The sequence below is a fragment of the Triticum aestivum genome, chromosome 7A, assembly GCF_018294505.1.
Source record: "Triticum aestivum cultivar Chinese Spring chromosome 7A, IWGSC CS RefSeq v2.1, whole genome shotgun sequence".
In the NCBI taxonomy this organism is placed as follows: domain Eukaryota; kingdom Viridiplantae; phylum Streptophyta; class Magnoliopsida; order Poales; family Poaceae; genus Triticum; species Triticum aestivum.
In genome coordinates, this window is record NC_057812.1 from 743043148 (window position 1) to 743062400 (window position 19253).

General features: G+C 44.4%; 2 protein-coding genes across 2 annotated transcripts in view; both read right to left on the reverse strand.

Annotated features, from left to right (window-relative positions):
- Positions 1-7136, reverse strand: part of LOC123147348 (SKP1-like protein 1) — a 16856-nt gene extending 9720 nt beyond the window's left edge. The window contains exon 1 of the mRNA XM_044566579.1: positions 6711-7136. Within this exon, the coding sequence (XP_044422514.1) occupies positions 6711-7067 (357 nt within the window). The 5' untranslated portion in view covers positions 7068-7136. The remainder of the gene's footprint in view (positions 1-6710) is intronic.
- A 3178-nt stretch (positions 7137-10314) lies between these two features.
- The window catches only part of LOC123153981 (AT-hook motif nuclear-localized protein 9-like), an 11538-nt gene continuing 2599 nt past the window's right edge, over positions 10315-19253 (reverse strand). Inside the window, exons 2-3 of the mRNA XM_044572816.1 lie at positions 10787-10948; positions 10315-10675 (exon numbers count right to left, since the gene is read on the reverse strand). Coding sequence (XP_044428751.1) covers positions 10388-10675; positions 10787-10948 — 450 coding nt within the window. The 3' untranslated portion in view covers positions 10315-10387. The remainder of the gene's footprint in view (positions 10676-10786; positions 10949-19253) is intronic.

Sequence of the window (19253 nt, forward strand, 5' to 3'; positions counted from 1 at the left end):
AAAAATTTGTGTGAATCACTAGTTTATGAATAACTTTACTATAAAATTAGAAATTTTTTCTTCTTTGCTATTTATTTTTTATTTATACTTACAATTAAATACTTATAGTTTGATTCTAGGTCACAAAAATTATATTCTTTTTGCTATTGAAGAATATTATAGTTTTATTTTATTTTATCATAACATAATATTTTAATTGATTGTTTTTATTTTCATGAAAGTTTTGTAGTTTATTCTGTTTGCTATTTATTCATTCTTTGAGCTAAATGACTCTGAAATTGGAAAGCATTTCAAAATGAACTCTGAATATGTTGAAAGTTGGCATGGTATCATCATTTCACCCACATAGCATGTTCCAAAAAGTAGAGAGGGTTACGACAAAAACTTGATGCACTTCGTGTACAAAATGGACAATCACTTTCGAAGTATCAAAGTTTCACCATAAGACATGAAAGCATTTCAAATGAACTCTGAAAAAGTTGAAAGTTGGGATGGTATCATAATTTCACCCACATAGCATGTGCATGTACAAAACGGACAATGGTAGCATTTTCGTCTGTTACAAATTTGGCATGGTATCATCATAATAGTTGCGGGAGAAAGTATTCACTTTTTCTTCGCTTGTGTCATTTGCTTATTGCGCCGTAACCATGGATAATCTTCATTGTTTATCAGGATGCTTGGGTCAGCCTTGACATTGAAGGGAGGAATTTCATGAAACTTTTCATAATCTTCAGACATGTCTGTCTTGCCGTCCACTCCCAGGATGTCCCTTTTTCCTGAAAGAACTATGTGGCGCTTTGGCTCATCGTATGATGTATTCACTTCCTTATCTTTTCTTTTTCTCGGTTTGGTAGACATGTCCTTCACATAGATAACCTGTGCCACATCATTGGCTAGGACGAACGGTTCATCAGTGTACCCAAGATTTTTTAGATCCACTGTTGTCATTCCGTACTGTGGGTCTACCTGTACCCCGCCGCCTAACAGATTGACCCATTTGCACTTAAACAAAGGGACCTTAAAATCAGGTCCGTAGTCAAGTTCCCATATGTCCACTATGTAACCATAATATGTATCCTTTCTGCTCTCGGTTGCTGCATCAAAGCGGACACCTCTGTTTTGGTTGGTTCTCTTTTGATCTTGGGCGATCGTGTAAAATGTATTCCCATTTATCTCGTATCCTTTGTAAGTCAATACAGTCAAAGATGGTCCCCTGGACAACAAGTACAACTCATCACAAACAGTGTTGTCACCTCTGAGACGTGTTTCCAACCAACTGCTGAAAGTCCTGATGTGTTCACATGTAATCCAGTCGTCGCACTGCTCCGGGTGTTTGGAGCGCAGACTGTTCTTGTGTTCATCGACATACGGGGTCACCAACGTAGAGTTCTGTAGAACTGTGTAGTGTGCTTGAGACCAAGAATATCCGCCAATGCATATTAGTGAGTCTCTTCCAAGAGTGCCTTTTCCAGTCAGTCTCCCCTCATACCGCGATTTAGGGAGACCTATCTTGTTAAGGCCAGGAATGAAGTCAACACAAAACCCGATAACATCCTCATTTTGATGGCCCATGGAGATGCTTCCTTCTGGCCTAGCGCGGTTACGGACATATTTCTTTAGGACTCCCATGAACCTCTCAAAGGGGAACATATTGTGTAGAAATACGGGCCCCAGGATGACAATCTCGTCGACTAGATGAACTAGGACGTGCGTCATGATATTGAAGAAGGATGGTGGGAACACCAGCTCGAAACTGACAAGACAATGCGCCACATCACTCCTTAGCCTTGGTACGATTTCTGGATCGATCACCTTCTGAGAGATTGCATTGAGGAATGCACATAGCTTCACAATGGCTAATCGGACATTTTCCGGTAGAAGCCCCCTCAATGCAACCGGAAGCAGTTGCGTCATTATCACGTGGCAGTCATGAGACTTTAGGTTCTGAAACTTTTTCTCTGGCATATTTATTATTCCCTTTATATTCGACGAGAAGCCAGTCGTGACCTTCATACTGAGCAGGCATTCAAAGAAGATTTCTTTCTCTTCTTTCGTAAGAGCATAGCTGGCAGGACCATAATACTGCTTCAGAGGCATGCCATCTTTTTCGTGCAAACATTGCAGGTCCTCTCGTGCCTCAGGTGTATCTTTTGTCTTCCCATACACGCCCAAGAAGCCTAGCAGGTTTACGCAAAGGTTCTTCATCACGTGCATCACGTTGATTGAGGAGCGGACCTCTAGGTCTTTCCAGTAGGGTAGGTCCCAAAATATAGATTTCTTCTTCCACATGGGTGTGTGTCCCTCAGCGTCATTCGGAACAGCTAGTCCACCGGGACCCTTTCCAAAGATTACGTAGTGTAAATCATTGACCATAGCAAGCACGTGATCACCGGTGCACATGGCGGGCTTCTTCTGGTGATCTGCCTCGCCTTTGAAATGCTTGCCTTTCTTTCGACATTGATGGTTGGTCGGAAGAAATCGACGATGGCCCAGGTACACATCAATTTCATTGCCGGGTTGCTTAGGGCCTTGGATGAGAACTGGCATCATAATGAACTTCCGCTTCATGCACATCCAAGGAGGAAGGTTATACATACATAGAGTCACGGGCCAGGTGCTGTGATTGCTGCTCTGCTCCCCGAAAGGATTGATGCCATCCGCGCTTAAAGCAAACCATACATTCCTTGGGTTCTTTGCAAACTCATCCCAGTACTTTCTCTCGATTTTTCTCCACTGCGACCCGTCAGCGGGTGCTCTCAACTTCCCATCTTTCTTTCGGTTCTCACTGTGCCATCGCATCAACTTGGCATGCTCTTCGTTTCTGAATAGACGTTTCAACCATGGTATTATAGGAGCATACCACATCACCTTCGCAGGAACCCTCTTTCTGAGGGGCTCGCCGTCAACATCACCAGGGTCATCTCGTCTGATCTTATACCGCAACGCACCGCATACCGGGCATGCGTTCAGATCCTTGTATGCACCGCGGTAGAGGATGCAGTCATTAGGGCATGCATGTATCTTCTCCACCTCCAATCCTAGAGGGCATACGACCTTCTTTGTTGTGTATGTACTGTCGGGCAATTCGTTATCCTTTGGAAGCTTCTTCTTCAATATTTTCAGTAGCTTCTCAAATCCTTTGTCAGCCACAGCATTCTCTGCCTTCCACTGCAGCAATTCCAGTACGGTACCGAGCTTTGTGTTGCCATCTTCGCAATTGGGGTATAACCCTTTTTTGTGATCCTCTAACATGCGATCGAACTTCAGCTTCTCCTTTTGACTAATGCATTGCGTCCTTGCATCGACAATGACCCGGCGGAGATCATCATCATCGGGCACATCGTTTGGTTCCTCTTGATCTTCAGCAGCTTCACCCGTGGCAGCATCATTGGGCACATCGTCTGGTTCCTCTTGATCTTCACCAGCTCCCCCCGTTGCAGCATCACCGTATTCAGGGGGCACATAGTTGTCATCGTACTCTTCTTCTTCGCCGTCTTCCATCATAACCCCTATTTCTCCGTGCCTCGTCCAAACATTATAGTGTGGCATGAAACCCTTGTAAAGCAGGTGGGAGTGAAGGATTTTCCAGTTAGAGTAAGACCTCGTATTCCCACATTCAGTGCATGGACAACACATAAAACCATTCTGCTTGTTTGCCTCAGCCGCATCGAGAAACTCATGCACGCCCTTAACGTACTCGCGGGTGGGTCTGTCACCGTACATCCATTGCCGGTTCATCTGCGTGCATTATATATAATTAAGTGTCCAAATTAATAGAAGTTCATCATCACATTAAAACCAAAGTGCATACATAGTTCTCATCTAACAACATATAGCTCTCTAGAGCATCTAATTAATTAAACCATACATTGAAACTATGTAAAACATTTCAATGCGAAAACAAATGCGATCATAATCGCAACCAAGGTAACAATTGATCCAACGGCATAATGATACCAAGCCTCGGTATGAATGGCATATTTTCTAATCTTTCTAATCTTCAAGCGCATTGCATCCATCTTGATCTTGTGATCATCGACGACATCCGCAACATGCAACTCCAATATCATCTTCTCCTCCTCAATTTTTTTTATTTTTTCCTTCAACAAATTGTTTTCTTCTTCAACTAAATTTAACCTCTCGACAATAGGGTCGGTTGGCATTTCCGATTCACATACATCCTAGATAAATAAAATCTATGTCACGTTGGTCGGCATAATTTTCATAAACAATAAATGAACCAATAGTTATAAAGATAATATACATACCAAATCCGAATCATAGACAGGACGAGGGCCGACGGGGGCGGATACCAAAACCATCGCACTATATAAGATGCAATAATAAATGTAAAAAAATGATACAAGTATCTATCTAAACATACAAGTAAGAATATTTTTCCTTTCAGAAAGAAGATAAGAACAAGAGGCTCACCACGGTGGTGTCGGTGATGAGATCGGCGCGGGTGATCGATGGCGGTGAAGACGGGGACGGGGCGTGACGGACCGCTAAATCTAGACAAATCTCGAGGAAAATGGAGTTTGGAGGTCGAGCTTCGAGAGGAGAAAGCTTAAGTAGTGTGGCTCGGGCATTCCATCGAACACCTTGTGTGCATAGGAGGTGAGCTAGAGCACCACCAAGCCCTCTCCCCCTCGGCCAGAAAAAAACAGAGCAGTGTGCTCTGCTCTTATGTGAGGGGGTATATATAGGCACCTCATTGGTCCCGGTTGGTGGCATGAACCGGGACTAAAGGGGAGCCTTTGGTCCCGGTTCAAGCCACCAACCGGGACCAATGGTGGTGGGCCAGGAGCGAGGCCCATTGGTCCCGGTTCGTCCCACCAACCGGGACCAAAAGGTCCAGACGAACTGGGACCAATGGCCCACATGGCCCGGCCGGCCCCCTGGGTTCACGAACCGGGACCAATGCCCACATTGGTCCCGGTTCTACACTGAACCGGGACTAATGGGCTGAGCCGGCCTGGACCATAGCCCTGTTTTCTACTAGTGTTGCGACAAACTAAAACACAAAACAAGGTGTGCAATAATCAAAAGATATTCATTCAAAGACCATAACATGGGTTAACATAAATGGATCGATAGTCAAGAAAAGTTAACATAACTGTAACAAAATAGAGTGAGATCAGACACAGCAAGCACCACTTCTCAAAATGCATTGGCAATTGCATTCATAGCCAATATGGCTAGTACACCACAATCATTTGGATATCAACATGTATGGCTAGTACACCACAATCATCAGTCAAGCAATGATACGCAGATGAACACATTCATAGCCAATATGGATCAATATAGTGGCATTTAAAAGATTTGCTCAGATGATAAAGGCAGCGATAACAATAAAGTTAGAAACATAGTTATCTATCATAGTAAAATCAAACCACAACACAAAACATGTGTTTAGGGGTCAGTAATATATGAAACTGGAATATGTATTGCAAGTGAAGATGCCACATGTGAGATACAAATCTTATCTATGATAAAATAAGATAACTATAAGAAAAGAAACTAAAAGTAAATAGTGCTAAACTCTTGCAAACAAGATCAGGATTTTATAGTGGCCATGGGAAGTCATGTGTGGTTTCACTTCAAACGATGGAAAGCATCATCACTTCTAACATGGACAGGCACAATGTATCATCTCGTGATTTAGCTACAAGGATGTAATGTTAATAGAACCACAATCAATACTCAACCAATGCTAGATAGAAGAAGGCATTCGTAGATGACATGGATCAATAGTGGTATCTAAAAGATTAGTTGACATCATAAATATTTGATACAAAGTTAGAAACATTAGCATGATCATGTGATTTAGCTATCACTATGTATACAGCAAAATAAATAGTAACTCCATGCTAGATAGAAGAAAAAGGTATTCATTGTTGACATATGGACCAGTAGTGAAACCTATAAGATAATAAAGACATAGATAGCAAAATTAGAAAGAAGTGTGTGATCTACAATGCATAATTACAAATATCAAAGTAGTAATGTATGATATTGGATTTATGTATTATAACTAAGGATGACACATGCGACATACCACCCTATCTATGATAAACCAACATAACTAAACAAATTCAGAGCAGATCTACTAAAGTCTAGCATACAAGATCATAATTTCACACTAGATATGGACATTCATGCATGGTTCAAATCTAGAAACAACAGTGACAAATATAGAAACATCAGACCATATATTGCTCTGTGTGGTCTGATGTTTCCGCAAGTTATTGAAAGAGAAACCACTCAATCATCATCCCATATATGTAATTTACAAACAAAATGATAGTGAATCTAATAATTTAAAATGTTTCTAGGTTATGCATATATAGTGAAGCATATTGGCCCAGATGAACATGGAACTGTAAATTAATATAGCTCCCCAGATAATGCCCGAACCTAGCTATTAGGGTTAGTATGTATGGTCGGTCGCTTTCTACATCGCCAATAACAACTCTTTATGACCTAAACCTAATACATTGTGTAACCTAACCTAATCCAATCGAGTCAAATCTACCTTGATGAAGGTACAAGGACATATTCCAATCTATCCAAATCTCAATCAGACACAAGTAACAAGCCACACTAAACAAAAACAATCTTGATTCCATCAATGGGGGATAGTAAAACAATAGATCTAGAGAATGTCAAGGAACAAATCAAAGGATGGAAAGTAATCACACCAGTGCGAGGTCGAATATGGTGGCCGTGTCGACCTTGACGAAATTGGCGTCCCAGTTTTTGAGGTCCTCTGTGGGCGCCGCAGGCATAGCCGATGTACCACCTAACGGCCTAGCTCCTCCTCCAAAATCAGATGTGTCGGCGGCCTTTGCTTGGACGTGTTTGTTGCAGTACTCAATGACCTTGGAGAGGATCTTTGAGTTGACATTGCGGAGCAACAAGCCGTTGTCAGTATATTCGTCCTCGATCATGTGCCGGATCATTTGCGACTCCATGGCCACCGCCTGCTCCACCTCAAACTCCTTACCGTCTGAACTCTTGAGCTTGATGATCTTGTTCTTGCCCTCTGCGGTCGCCATCGGGTGGATCGGAGCTAGGGTTGGGGTCGGAAAATTGGGGATCGAGGAAACCCTAACTAGAAGAGGAAACTCTAGCGGCGGCGGAAGAAAGGAGGAAAGATGGGGTGTTTTATTGCAGGGTTGATTGGGCTTTTGGGGAATTTATTTTGGGCCGATTGAGCAATGTTTGGATGGGTAGATATGTAGCTTACGGGCCTTAGAAAGAAATGAAGCCAAATAATACAAAACAAGATGAAATCAAACCAATTTTTTTACGAGTTCAAAGGGGTCAAACTACAAAATTCATATTTTCCAATTTGATGAGGACAACATTGGTATCTTCGGTTGGAACAACTTTACCACCTTCCCAGGACGTGGGCTCACATTATAAGTTGGCCCACATGACCAAAGTTTAATTTTTATTTATTGTTTTGCGAATCGACAGGCTTAACGCATGCCGAATGATTTTCTGTCAAACCAAAAACATGCAGAAAACAGTAACTGGCTCTAGGCATTGAATTTATAGTTTAGTTCGGAAAAATAATATAAATTGCTATAGGTGGTATTATAATAGCATGAGTCAATCAAAAATTATAGGTAAGTTTGAGACGTATGAGTTATCGAGCAGAACATAGTACATACGCATATACCTTCACCCCTATGAACGATGCAAGATTCGTTGGGTACTTTCTGCCAGCTCATGGGGTACATATTTAATTTGTACACATATATTGTTTTTGCGGCTGCTTTGAGCCGCGGGAATTTTGTGGATATTACATGTTGATACATCAACCGTCACCGAATTACTCTTATAAGGGATGCAATTACTCTTATAAAGGATGATGGAGTCCCGCCTCACGGCCACTCCACCGTCCAACCATGTTGGGTCGTTCCTCACCCCTATGAGCGTGGGGAGCCCCTGGTCTGGCACCTTTTCTTCGCCACTGCGTGCACATTTCGTGCAATGAGGGTGGTGTCTAAGACCAACTCCAATGCGCCGACGTGTTCTGTCCGTGCACGTCCGTTTGGATCGAAATGAACAAAAACCGCGGCCCAATGTGCCGAAGCAAACAGACGAGTGTTCGCTTTTTGTCTGCCCGCGACTCATTTCAGACCAAGATTTGAGTCAGGTTTGCATCAGCACGGACATGACACGGATGCACGCGACGCCCGCCCTTGTCCTCCCCCCTAGCCCGTCATTCGGTGGCACAATGGCAGTTTCCCTCCTCTCCTGTCCAAAGCTAAGACACCCGGGCACCCTGCCATCACCGTTGTCGGCCAGTTCCAGCCGGTTGGGCATTGCCCAGGCCGCCGCCTGCACCCACAAACCTCCCCCGGCAACACGCCGCTCCTGACGGGTACCCTTGCCGGCGAGCTAGGCCTAGTTTCACCGCCGTCGTAGCACCCCCACCCCCACGACCATGCCACCACCCTCACCTTCGACGCCGCCGGCAACGCTCCAATCCTGCCTTCCTCGATCGACGTTCGCTTCCACGGTCGCCGCCATGCCGACAGGCCTGCTGCCTGGTCTGGAAGAGGCGTGGGGTTCTTCGGTTGCCGGCTTCTTCAACCACGCCTGCGAGGTGTTTGACGTTTCGCCCACAAGGTACAAATGGATAGTGGAGACGAATACTTTTTCGACAACTTAATTTGCGATTTGGATGATTCATCGTTGGACGATGAGGAGTTTGTGGTTGCTACTTTGGTTGTCAATGACCACATTGCTAGGCAGTGGCTGATGTTTAGGGGCTCAATCTCGGGCCATGCTCCGGCGTTGAATCGCAATAGAGAGAGCGGCCTTTGCCTACTCTGGGAAGACTACTTCAAGTCCTCTTCCCCACTCTTCAAACACAAGCTATTCCGGCGTCGCTTCCGGATGGCTAGACATGTGTTCTCGTATTCGTGAGGGGTTGTGGCATACGATGATCATTTCATATGCAAGGAGGATGCCCCTGGGAGAGGTTGGTTTCTCCTCTTATCAGAAATGCACTACAACTATCTGGGTGCTTGCATACAAAATACCATGTGATCTGATTGATGAGTATGTCCGCATGAGTGAGGCCACGTGCCTAGAATCCTTGTACAGGTTCTGCAAGATTGTGCTAGTGGTGTTTGGCCGGGAGTACTTGGGAGAGCCAACTATTGCACCAGGTTGTTGGTGATCAATGCAGTACGGGCTTTTCGAGGATGCTTGGTAGCACATAGATTGTAAACATTGCAAGTGGAAGAACTGTCCATCTGCTTGGCAGGGGCAGTCTAGAGGTCATGTGAAAGTTTGCAATGTCATACGTGAGGCCGTGCTTCACAAGATCTTTGGATTTGGCAATCTTTTTTCGGCACGGCCGGCTCTCACAATGGCATCAATGTGCTTCAGTGTTCTCTGGTGTTTGGAAGGCTTGCGGAAGGCAACTGCCCGGAGGTCAGTATTGAGATCAATGGTCACCACTATAACAAAGGATACTACCTAGCTGATGGTACTTATCCTCAGTGCATTACTCTTGTGAAAACAATCCCCAACCCAATGGGAGAGAAGAGGCAGTGATTTGCCCAAGCACAAGAGAGTGCTAGGAAGAATGTGGAGCGTGCTTTTCATGTTCTTCAATCTCGATGGGGCATCATTCGATATCCTGCTAGAACTTAGAGCACCAAAAAGTTATGGGAAGCGATGAGTGCTAGTGTGATCATGCACAACATAGTTATAGAGGATGAGCACGAGGATGAAATCTTCGACCATGGGTTTCAATATTAAGGTGAAAATGTTGTGCCTGAGCATGGAGGAGCAGCAACATTTGCATAGTTCACTCAATTTTATCAAGAAATGCGCGTGAGTGGCATCTGACACTATGTAAGAACCCAAATCACAACCGATATCAATGAAGTTTCAACTTCTCCGCAAGCAACTCAAAGGGAAGAAAAAGAATAAGAAGACAACGAGGAGGAAGAGACAAACATAATAAGAAGGAACAGAAAGAAGCAACGGGGATGCAAACACAAGAAGAGAAAGAAAAATGAAACTGTCAAAGAGACTAGCTACAAGTTGCTCATTGTTGCTGCCTATAACTACATCATACCATACCAGACCAGACCATCAACCAACAACCGAATCCACTATTTCCATCATAGATCCGCCCGACCGACCGGCGCCAACATCTTCAGTTAAACTAATCATACTCGACGACGACATTCATTATACTAACTAGACTTCTTTTTAAACCCACGCAGGAGAGGAACACAACCAACCCAACCAAACCCTAGAATCATCCATCCATCCATCATCCACTAGCTAAGCTAGCCTAGGCTCAACTTCCGCCGTACCAAACTAATTAAACAGTCTACATCCTTCACTCCCGGATCGAGTTGATGTCGATGCCGCAGGACCGCGACTCCATCTGCCGCATCATGCCCGTCCACCCGCTTATCATCGCGTCCGACGGCAGCTCCTCCTCTCCGTGGGGCATCGGCATCAGCGGCGAAGGGCCCTCTTCCTCCGCCTCACCTCCAACTCTGTCTGCGCCCCTGCCCCCGTTGGCATCGCCGGTCTGTTCTTCCTCCGCTGCAGCAGACTCCTGCCCGGCCTTGCCCTTCCTGCTCTTCTTCGACCCCGCGTACATGAAGCTCCCCACAATCACCTGCACCAACATGCACAATCACCTCATCATTCATTTCTGGAACACAACGGACCAAGGATGAATTAATGAAATGCTGATGTTTTAGTGGAAAAAAAAGAAGCGAGTGATCACCTGAACTGTCCCGGCTGCTGTTAGGACTCCACCAACGCTTCCTCCAATCACCCTGTGATCGGCGCCACACAGCACTATGCATAGACCTCCATTCCGTGTGCGTGAAACACCGTCATCTATCACCAGGTATGATCCAGAGAGGCACAGGATTTCGAATCGACCCTGTCAAATGTAATAGGGGACACGCGAAAATTGTTAAGAGTGTTGTCCGTGACTGGTGTTATAACTTATAAGTGAAGCATTTCTTGGAAAAATAGAATAAATATTAATGACTCCATATTCATCAGCAATGGATCTAGCAACTGCAAACTTGAACAAATACCTCCTGTCCTAGGTTGCTAACAACATATCATGACTTCATTTGACGACAAAGGATAGAAGTAGTCAGGTTTACTTATACCAAGACAAGACATCAACAACGTATACACATCAAAGATGCAGCTACAAAATATGGAACAACAGGAAGGAGAGCACTACGATGACAAATACTAGAGAACAACTGACATTACTGCCGGTAACAGAGCATAATAGACCGTGCTATTGCTACATAATAGACCATGCTGCATATATAGAGAATAGGATCACAGATTTCACAGGATGAAAATGAGATGATAGGTCCATGAAAATGGGTTTTTCGTCCTGGGCAGGCCAGAGACGCGGCTGCATGACATTCTTTGGGCCGTCCATGATGGCAAAAATCATGGTAGAAGCGAGGGCAAGGAAAATATCGGGGAGTTCCAGGTTACGGTGGGTGGTCGGGGCTGGGCAATGCATTGTGGTTTGTGCGTTTCTCTCGTGTACATGCGTGTGTGCGAGGCGTTGGGCTCTAACTAAACCGAGCGATCGCACTGCTAGCTACGTTACTGAAGCCGAGCGATTGATCCCTTGGCTATTAACTGAACTCGAGTGATTCATTCGCTGCTGACTAAACCCGAGCGATTCCTTCGCTGTTGCTGCTAACTGAACCCGAGCGATTGATCGCATCTACTGCTTACTGAAGCCGATCGAGCCCCCGTGTGAGACGTAGCCAGCTAGTGTTGGGTTGACTCTCGATAAATAGTGTTGGGGAACGTAGTAATTTCAAAAAAATTCCTACGCACACGCAAGATCATGGTGATGGCATAGCAACGAGAGGGGAGAGTGTTCGTCCACATACCCTCGTAGACCATAAGCGGAAGCGTTACCACAACACGGTTGATGTAGTCGTACGTCTTCACGATCCGACCGATCCAAGCACCGAACGTACGGCACCTCCGAGTTCAGCACACGTTCAGCTCGATGACGATCCCCGGGCTCCGATCCAGCAAAGCTTCGGGGATGAGTTCCGTCAGCACGACGGCGTGGTGATGATGATGATGTTCTACCGGCGCAGGGCTTCGCCTAAACTCCACGATGATATGACCGAGGTGGAATATGGTGGAGGGGGGCACCGCACACGGCTAAGGAACGATCCGTAGATCAACTTGTGTGTTCTAGGGTGCCCCCCCCCCCCGCCCCCGTATATAAAGGAGCCAGGGGGGAGGAGGTGGCCGGCCAAGGAGGGCGCGCCAAGGGGGGAGTCCTACTCCCACCGGGAGTAGGACTCCCTTCTTTCCTAGTTAGAGTAGGAGAAGGGGGAAGGAGGAGGAAGAGGGGAAGGAAAGGGGGGGCGCCACCCCCTCTCCTTGTCCTATTCGGACTAGGGAGGGGAGGGGGCGCGGCCCACCTCTTACCTCCTCTCCTCTTATCCCTTATGGCCCATGTAGGCCCAATAACCCCCGGGAGGGTTCCGGTAACCCCCCGGTACTCCGGTAAAATGCCGATTTCACCCGGAACACTTCCAATGTCCAAACATAGGCTTCCAATATATCAATCTTTATGTCTCGACCATTCTGAGACTCCTCGTCATGTCCGTGATCACATCCGGGACTCCGAACAAACTTCGGTACATCAAAACTTATAAACTCATAATAAAATTGTCATCGTAACGTTAAGCGTGCGGACCCTACGGGTTCGAGAACTATGTAGACATGACCTAGAACCATTCTCGGTCAATAACCAATAGCGGAACATGGATGCCCATATTGGTTCCTACATATTCTACGAAGATCTTTATCGGTCAAACCGCATAACAACATACGTTGTTCCCTTTGTCATCGGTATGTTACTTGCCCGAGATTCGATCATCGGTATCCAATACCTAGTTCAATCTCGTTACCGGCAAGTCTCTTTACTCGTTCCGTAATACATCATCCCGCAACGAACTTATTAGTTGCAATGCTTGCAAGGCTTGTAGTGATGTGCATTACCGAGAGGGCCCTGAGATACCTCTCCGACAATCGGAGTGACAAAACCTAATCTCGAAATACGCCAACTCAACATGTACCTTCGGAGACACCTGTAGTACTCCTTTATAATCACACAGTTACGTTGTGACGTTTGGTAGTACCCAAAGTGTTCCTCCGATAAACGGGAGTTGCGTAATCTCATAGTTACAGGAACATGTATAAGTCATGAAGAAAGCAATAGCAATATACTAAACGATCAAGTGCTAGGCTAACGGAATGGGTCATGTCAATCACATCATTCTCCTAATGATGTGATCCCGTTAATCAAATGAAAACACATGTCTATGGTTAGGAAACACAACCATCTTTGATTAATGAGCTAGTCAAGTAGAGGCATACTAGTGACTATATGTTTGTCTATGTATTCACACATGTATCATGTTTCCGGTTAATACAATTCTAGCATGAATAATAAACATTTATCATGATATGAGGAAATAAATAATAACTTTATTATTGCCTCTAGGGCATATTTCCTTGAGTCTCCCACTTGCACTAGAGTCAATAATCTAGATTACATAGTAATGATTCTAACACCCATGGAGTCTTGGTGCTGATCATGTTTTGCTCGTGAGAGAGGCTTAGTCAATGGGTCTGCAACATTCAGATCCGTATGTATCTTGCAAATTTCTATGTCTCCCACTTGGACTTGGTCCCGGATGGAATTGAAGCATCTCTTAATGTGCTTGGTCCTCTTGTGAAATCTGGATTCCTTTGCCAAGGCAATTGCACCAGTATTGTCACAGAAGATCTTCATTGGTCCCGATGCACTAGGTATGACACCTAGATCGGAAATGAACTCCTTCATCCAGACTCCTTCATTTGCTGCTTCCGAAGCAGCTATGTACTCCGCTTCACATGTAGATCCCGCCACGACGCTTTGTTTAGAACTGCACCAACTTACAGCTCCACCGTTTAATAAAAATACGTATCCGGTTTGCGATTTAGAATCGTCCGGATCAGTGTCAAAGCTTGCATCAACGTAACCATTTACGACTAGCTCTTTGTCACCTCCATATACGAGAAACATATCCTTAGTCCTTTTCAGGTATTTCAGGATGTTCTTGACTGTTGTCCAGTGATCCACTCCTGGATTAATTTGGTACCTTCCTACCAAGCTTATTGCTAAGCATACGTCAGGTCTGGTACACAGCATTGCATACATGATAGAGCCTATGGCTGAAGCATAGGGAACATCTTTCATTTTCTCTCTATCTTCTGCAGTGGTGGGGCATTGAGTCTGACTCAACTTCACACCTTGTAGCACAGGCAAGAACCCTTTCTTTTGCCTGATCCATTTTGAACTTTTTCAAAATTGTATCAAGGTATGTGCTTTGTGAAAGTCCTATTAAGCATCTTGATCTATCTCTATAAATCTTGATGCCTAATATGTAAGCAGCTTCACCGAGGTCTTTCATTGAAAAACTTTTATTCAAGTATCCCTTTATGCTATCCAGAAATTCTATATCATTTCCAATCAATAATATGTCATCTACATATAATCTCAGAAATGCTACAGAGCTCCCACTCACTTTTTTGTAAATACAGGCTTCTCCAAAAGTCTCTATAAAACCATATGCTTTGATCACACTATCAAAAAGTTTATTCCAACTCCGAGATGCTTGCACCAGTCCATAAATGGATCGCTGGAGCTTGCACACTTTGTTAGCACCTTTTGGATCAACAAAACCTTATGGTTGCATCATATACAACTCTTCTTCCAGAAATCCATTCAGAAATGCAGTTTTGACATCCAATTGCCAGATTTCATAATCATGAAATGCATCAATAGCTAACATGATTCGGACAGACTTAAGCATCGCTACGGGTGAGAAAGTCTCATCGTAGTCAACCCCTTGAACTTGTCGAAAAACTTTCGCAACAAGTCGAGCTTTATAGACAGTTACATTACCATCAGCGTCAGTCTTGTTCTTAAAGATCCATTTATTCTCAATGGCTTGCCGATCATCGGGCAAGTCAACCAAAGTCCATACTTTGTTCTCATACATGGATCCCATCTCAGATTTCATGGCCTCTAGCCATTTTGCGGAATCTGGATATCATCACTTCCACATAGTTCGTAGGTTCATCATGGTTAAGTAACATGACTTCTAGAATAGGATTACCGTACCACTCTGGTGCGGATCTTACTCTAGTAGACCTACGAGGTTCAGTAGAAACTTGATCTTAAGTTTCATGATCAATATCATTAGCTTCCTCACTAATTGGTGTAGTTGTCACAGGAACCGGTTCTTGTGATGAACTACTTTCCAACAAGGGAGCAGATACAGTTATCTCATCAAGTTCTACTTTCCTCCCACTCACTTCTTTCGAGAGAAACTCCTTCTCTAGAAAGGATCCGATTTTAGCAACGAAAATCTTGCCCTCAGATCTGTGATAGAAGGTGTACCCAATGGTCTCTTTGGGTATCCTATGAAGACACATTTCTCCGATTTGGGTTCGAGCTTATCTGGTTGAAGTTTCTTCACATAAGCATCGCAGCCCCAAACTTTAAGAAACGACAACTTTGGTTTCTTGCCAAACCACAGTTCATAAGGCGTCGTCTCAACGGATTTTGATGGTGCCCTATTTAATGTGAATGCGGTCGTCTCTAAAGCATAACCCCAAAACGATAGCGGTAAATCAGTAAGAGACATCATAGATCGCACCATATCTAGTAAAGTACGATTACGACGTTTGGACACACCATTTCGTTGTGGTGTTCCGGGTGGCATGAGTTGCGAAACTATTCCGCATTGTTTCAAGTGTAGAGCAAACTCGTAACTCAAATATTCTCCTCCATGATCAGATCGTACAAACTTTATTTTCTTGTTACGATGATTTTCCACTTCACTCTGAAATTCTTTGAACTTTTCAAATGTTTCAGACTTGTGTTTCATCAAGTAGATATACCCATATCTGCTCAAGTCATCTGTGAAGGTGAGAAAATAATGATACCCTCCGCGAGCCTCAACATTCATTGGACCACAAACATCAGTATGTATGATTTCCAACAAATCAGTTGCTCGCTCCATAGTTCCGGAGAACGGCGTTTTAGTCATCTTGCCCATAAGGCACGGTTCGCAAGTACCAAGTGATTCATAATCAAGTGATTCCAAAAGCCCATCGGTATGGAGTTTCTTCATGCGTTTTACACCGATATGACCTAAACGACAGTGCCACAAATAAGTTGCACTATCATTATCAACTCTGCATCTTTTGGTTTCAACACTATGAATATGTGTATCACTACTATCGAGATTTAATAAAAATAGACCACTCTTCAAGGGTGCATGACCATAAAAGATATTACTCATATAAATAGAACAACCATTATTCTCTGATTTAAATGAATAACCGTCTCGCATCAAACAAGATCCAGATATAATGTTCATGCTTAACGCTGGCACCAAATAACAATTATTTAGGTCTAAAACTAATCCCGATGGTAGATGTAGAGGTAGCGTGCCGACCGCGATCACATCGACTTTGGAACCATTTCCCACGCGCATCGTCACCTCGTCCTTAGTCAATCTTCTCTTAATCCGTAGTCCCTGTTTCGAGTTGCAAATATTAGCAACAGAACCAGTATCAAATACCCAGGTGCTACTGCGAGCATTATAAGGTACACATCAATAACATGTATATCACATATACCTTTGTTCACTTTGCCATCCTTCTTATCCGCCAAATACTTGGGGCAGTTCCGCTTCCAGTGTCCAGTCTGCTTGCAGTAGAAGCACTCAGTTTCAGGCTTAGGTCCAGACTTGGGTTTCTTCTCTTGAGCAGCAACTTGTTTGCTGTTCTTCTTGAAGTTCCCCTTCTTCTTCCCTTTGCCCTTTTTCTTGAAACTGGTGGTCTTGTTAACCATCAACACTTGATGCTCCTTCTTGATTTCTACCTCCGCGGCCTTTAGCATTGCGAAGAGCTCGGGAATAGTCTTGTCCATCCCTTGCATATTATAGTTCATCATGAAGCTCTTGTAGCTTGGTGGCAGTGATTGGAGAATTCTGTCAATGACACTATCATCAGGAAGATTAACTCCTAGTTGAATCAAGTGATTATTATACCCAGACATTTTGAGTATGTGTTCACTGACAGAACTATTCTCCTCCATCTTGCAGCTATAGAACTTATTGGAGACTTCATATCTCTCAATCCGGGCATTTTCTTGAAATATTAACTTCAACTCCTGGAACATCTCATATGCTCCATGACGTTCAAAACGTCGTTGAAGACCCGGTTCTAAGCCGTAAAGCATGGCACACTGAACTATCGAATAGTCATCAACTTTGCTCTGCCAGACGTTCTTAACGTCGTCAGTTGCATCAGCAGCAGGCCTGGCACCCAGCGGTGCTTCCAGGACATAATTCTTCTGTGCAGCAATGAGGATAATCCTCAGGTTACGGACCCAGTCCATGTAATTGCTACCATCATCTTTCAACTTTGCTTTCTCAAGGAACGCATTAAAATTCAATGGAACAACAGCACGAGCCATCTATCTACAACAAACATAGACAAGCAAAATACTATCAGGTACTAAGTTCATGATAAATTTAAGTTCAATTAATCATATTACTTAAAAACTCCCACTTAGACAGACATCTCTCTAGTCATCTAAGTGATCACGTGATCCAAATCAACTAAACCATGTCCGAGCATCACGTGAGATGGAGTAGTTTCAATGGTGAACATCACTATGTTGATCATATCTACTATATGATTCACGCTCGACCTTTCGGTCTCCGTGTTCCGAGGCCATATCTGTAGATGCTAGGTTCGTCAAGTTTAACCCGAGTATTCCGCGTGTGCAACTGTTTTGCACCCGTTGTATTTGAACGTAGAGCCTATCACACCCGATCATCACGTGGTGTCTTAGCACGAAGAACTTTCAGAATGGTGCATACTCAAGGAGAACACTTCTTGATAATTAGTGAGAGATCATCTTAAAATGCTACCCTCAATCAAAGCAAGATAAGATGCATAAAGGATAAACATCACATGCAATCAATATAAGTGATATGATATGGCCATCATCATCTTGTGCTTGTGATCTCCATCTTCAAAGCACCGTCGTGATCACCATCGTCACCGGCGCGACACCTTGATCTCCATCGTAGCATCGTTGTTGTTACGCCATCTATTGCTTCTACGACTATCGCTACCGCTTAGTGATAAAGTAAAGCAATTACAGGGCGTTTGCATTTCATACAATAAAGCGACAACCATATAGCTCCTGCCAGTTGCCGATAACTTCGGTTACAAAACATGATCATCTCATACAATAAAATATAGCATCACGTCTTGACCATATCACATCACAACATGCCCTGCAAAAACAAGTTAGACGTCCTCTACTTTGTTGTTGCAAATTTTATGTGGCTGCTACGGGCTTAGCAAGAACCGTTCTTACCTACGCATCAAAACCACAACGATAGTTCGTCAAGTTGGTGTTGTTTTAACCTTCGCAAGGACCAGGCGTAGCCACACTCGATTCAGCTAAAGTGAGAGAGACAGACACCCGCCAGCCACCTTTAAGCACGAGTGCTCGTAACGGTGAAACCAGTCTCGCGTAAGCGTACGCGTAATATCGGTCCGGGCCGCTTCATCTCACAATACCGCTGAACCAAAGTATGACATGCTGGTAAGCAGTATGACTTGTATCGCCCACAACTCACTTGTGTTCTACTCGTGCATATAACATCAATGCATAAAACCTGGCTCTGATACCACTGTTGGGGAACGTAGTAATTTTAAAAAATTTCCTACGCACACGCAAGATCATGGTGATGGCATAGCAACGAGAGGGGAGAGTGTTTGCCCACGTACCCTCGTGGACCATAAGCGGAAGCGTTAGCACAACGCGGTTGATGTAGTCGTACATCTTCACGATCCGACCGATCCAAGCACCGAACGTACGGCACCTCCGAGTTCAGCACACGTTCAGCTCGATGACGATCCCCGGGCTCCGATCCAGCAAAGCTTCGGGATGAGTTCCGTCAGCACGACGGCGTTGTGACGATGATGATGTTCTACCAGCGAAGGGCTTCGCCTAAACTCCGCGACGATATGACCGAGGTGGAATATGGTGGAGGGGGGCACCGCACACGGCTAAGGAACGATCTGTAGATCAACTTGTG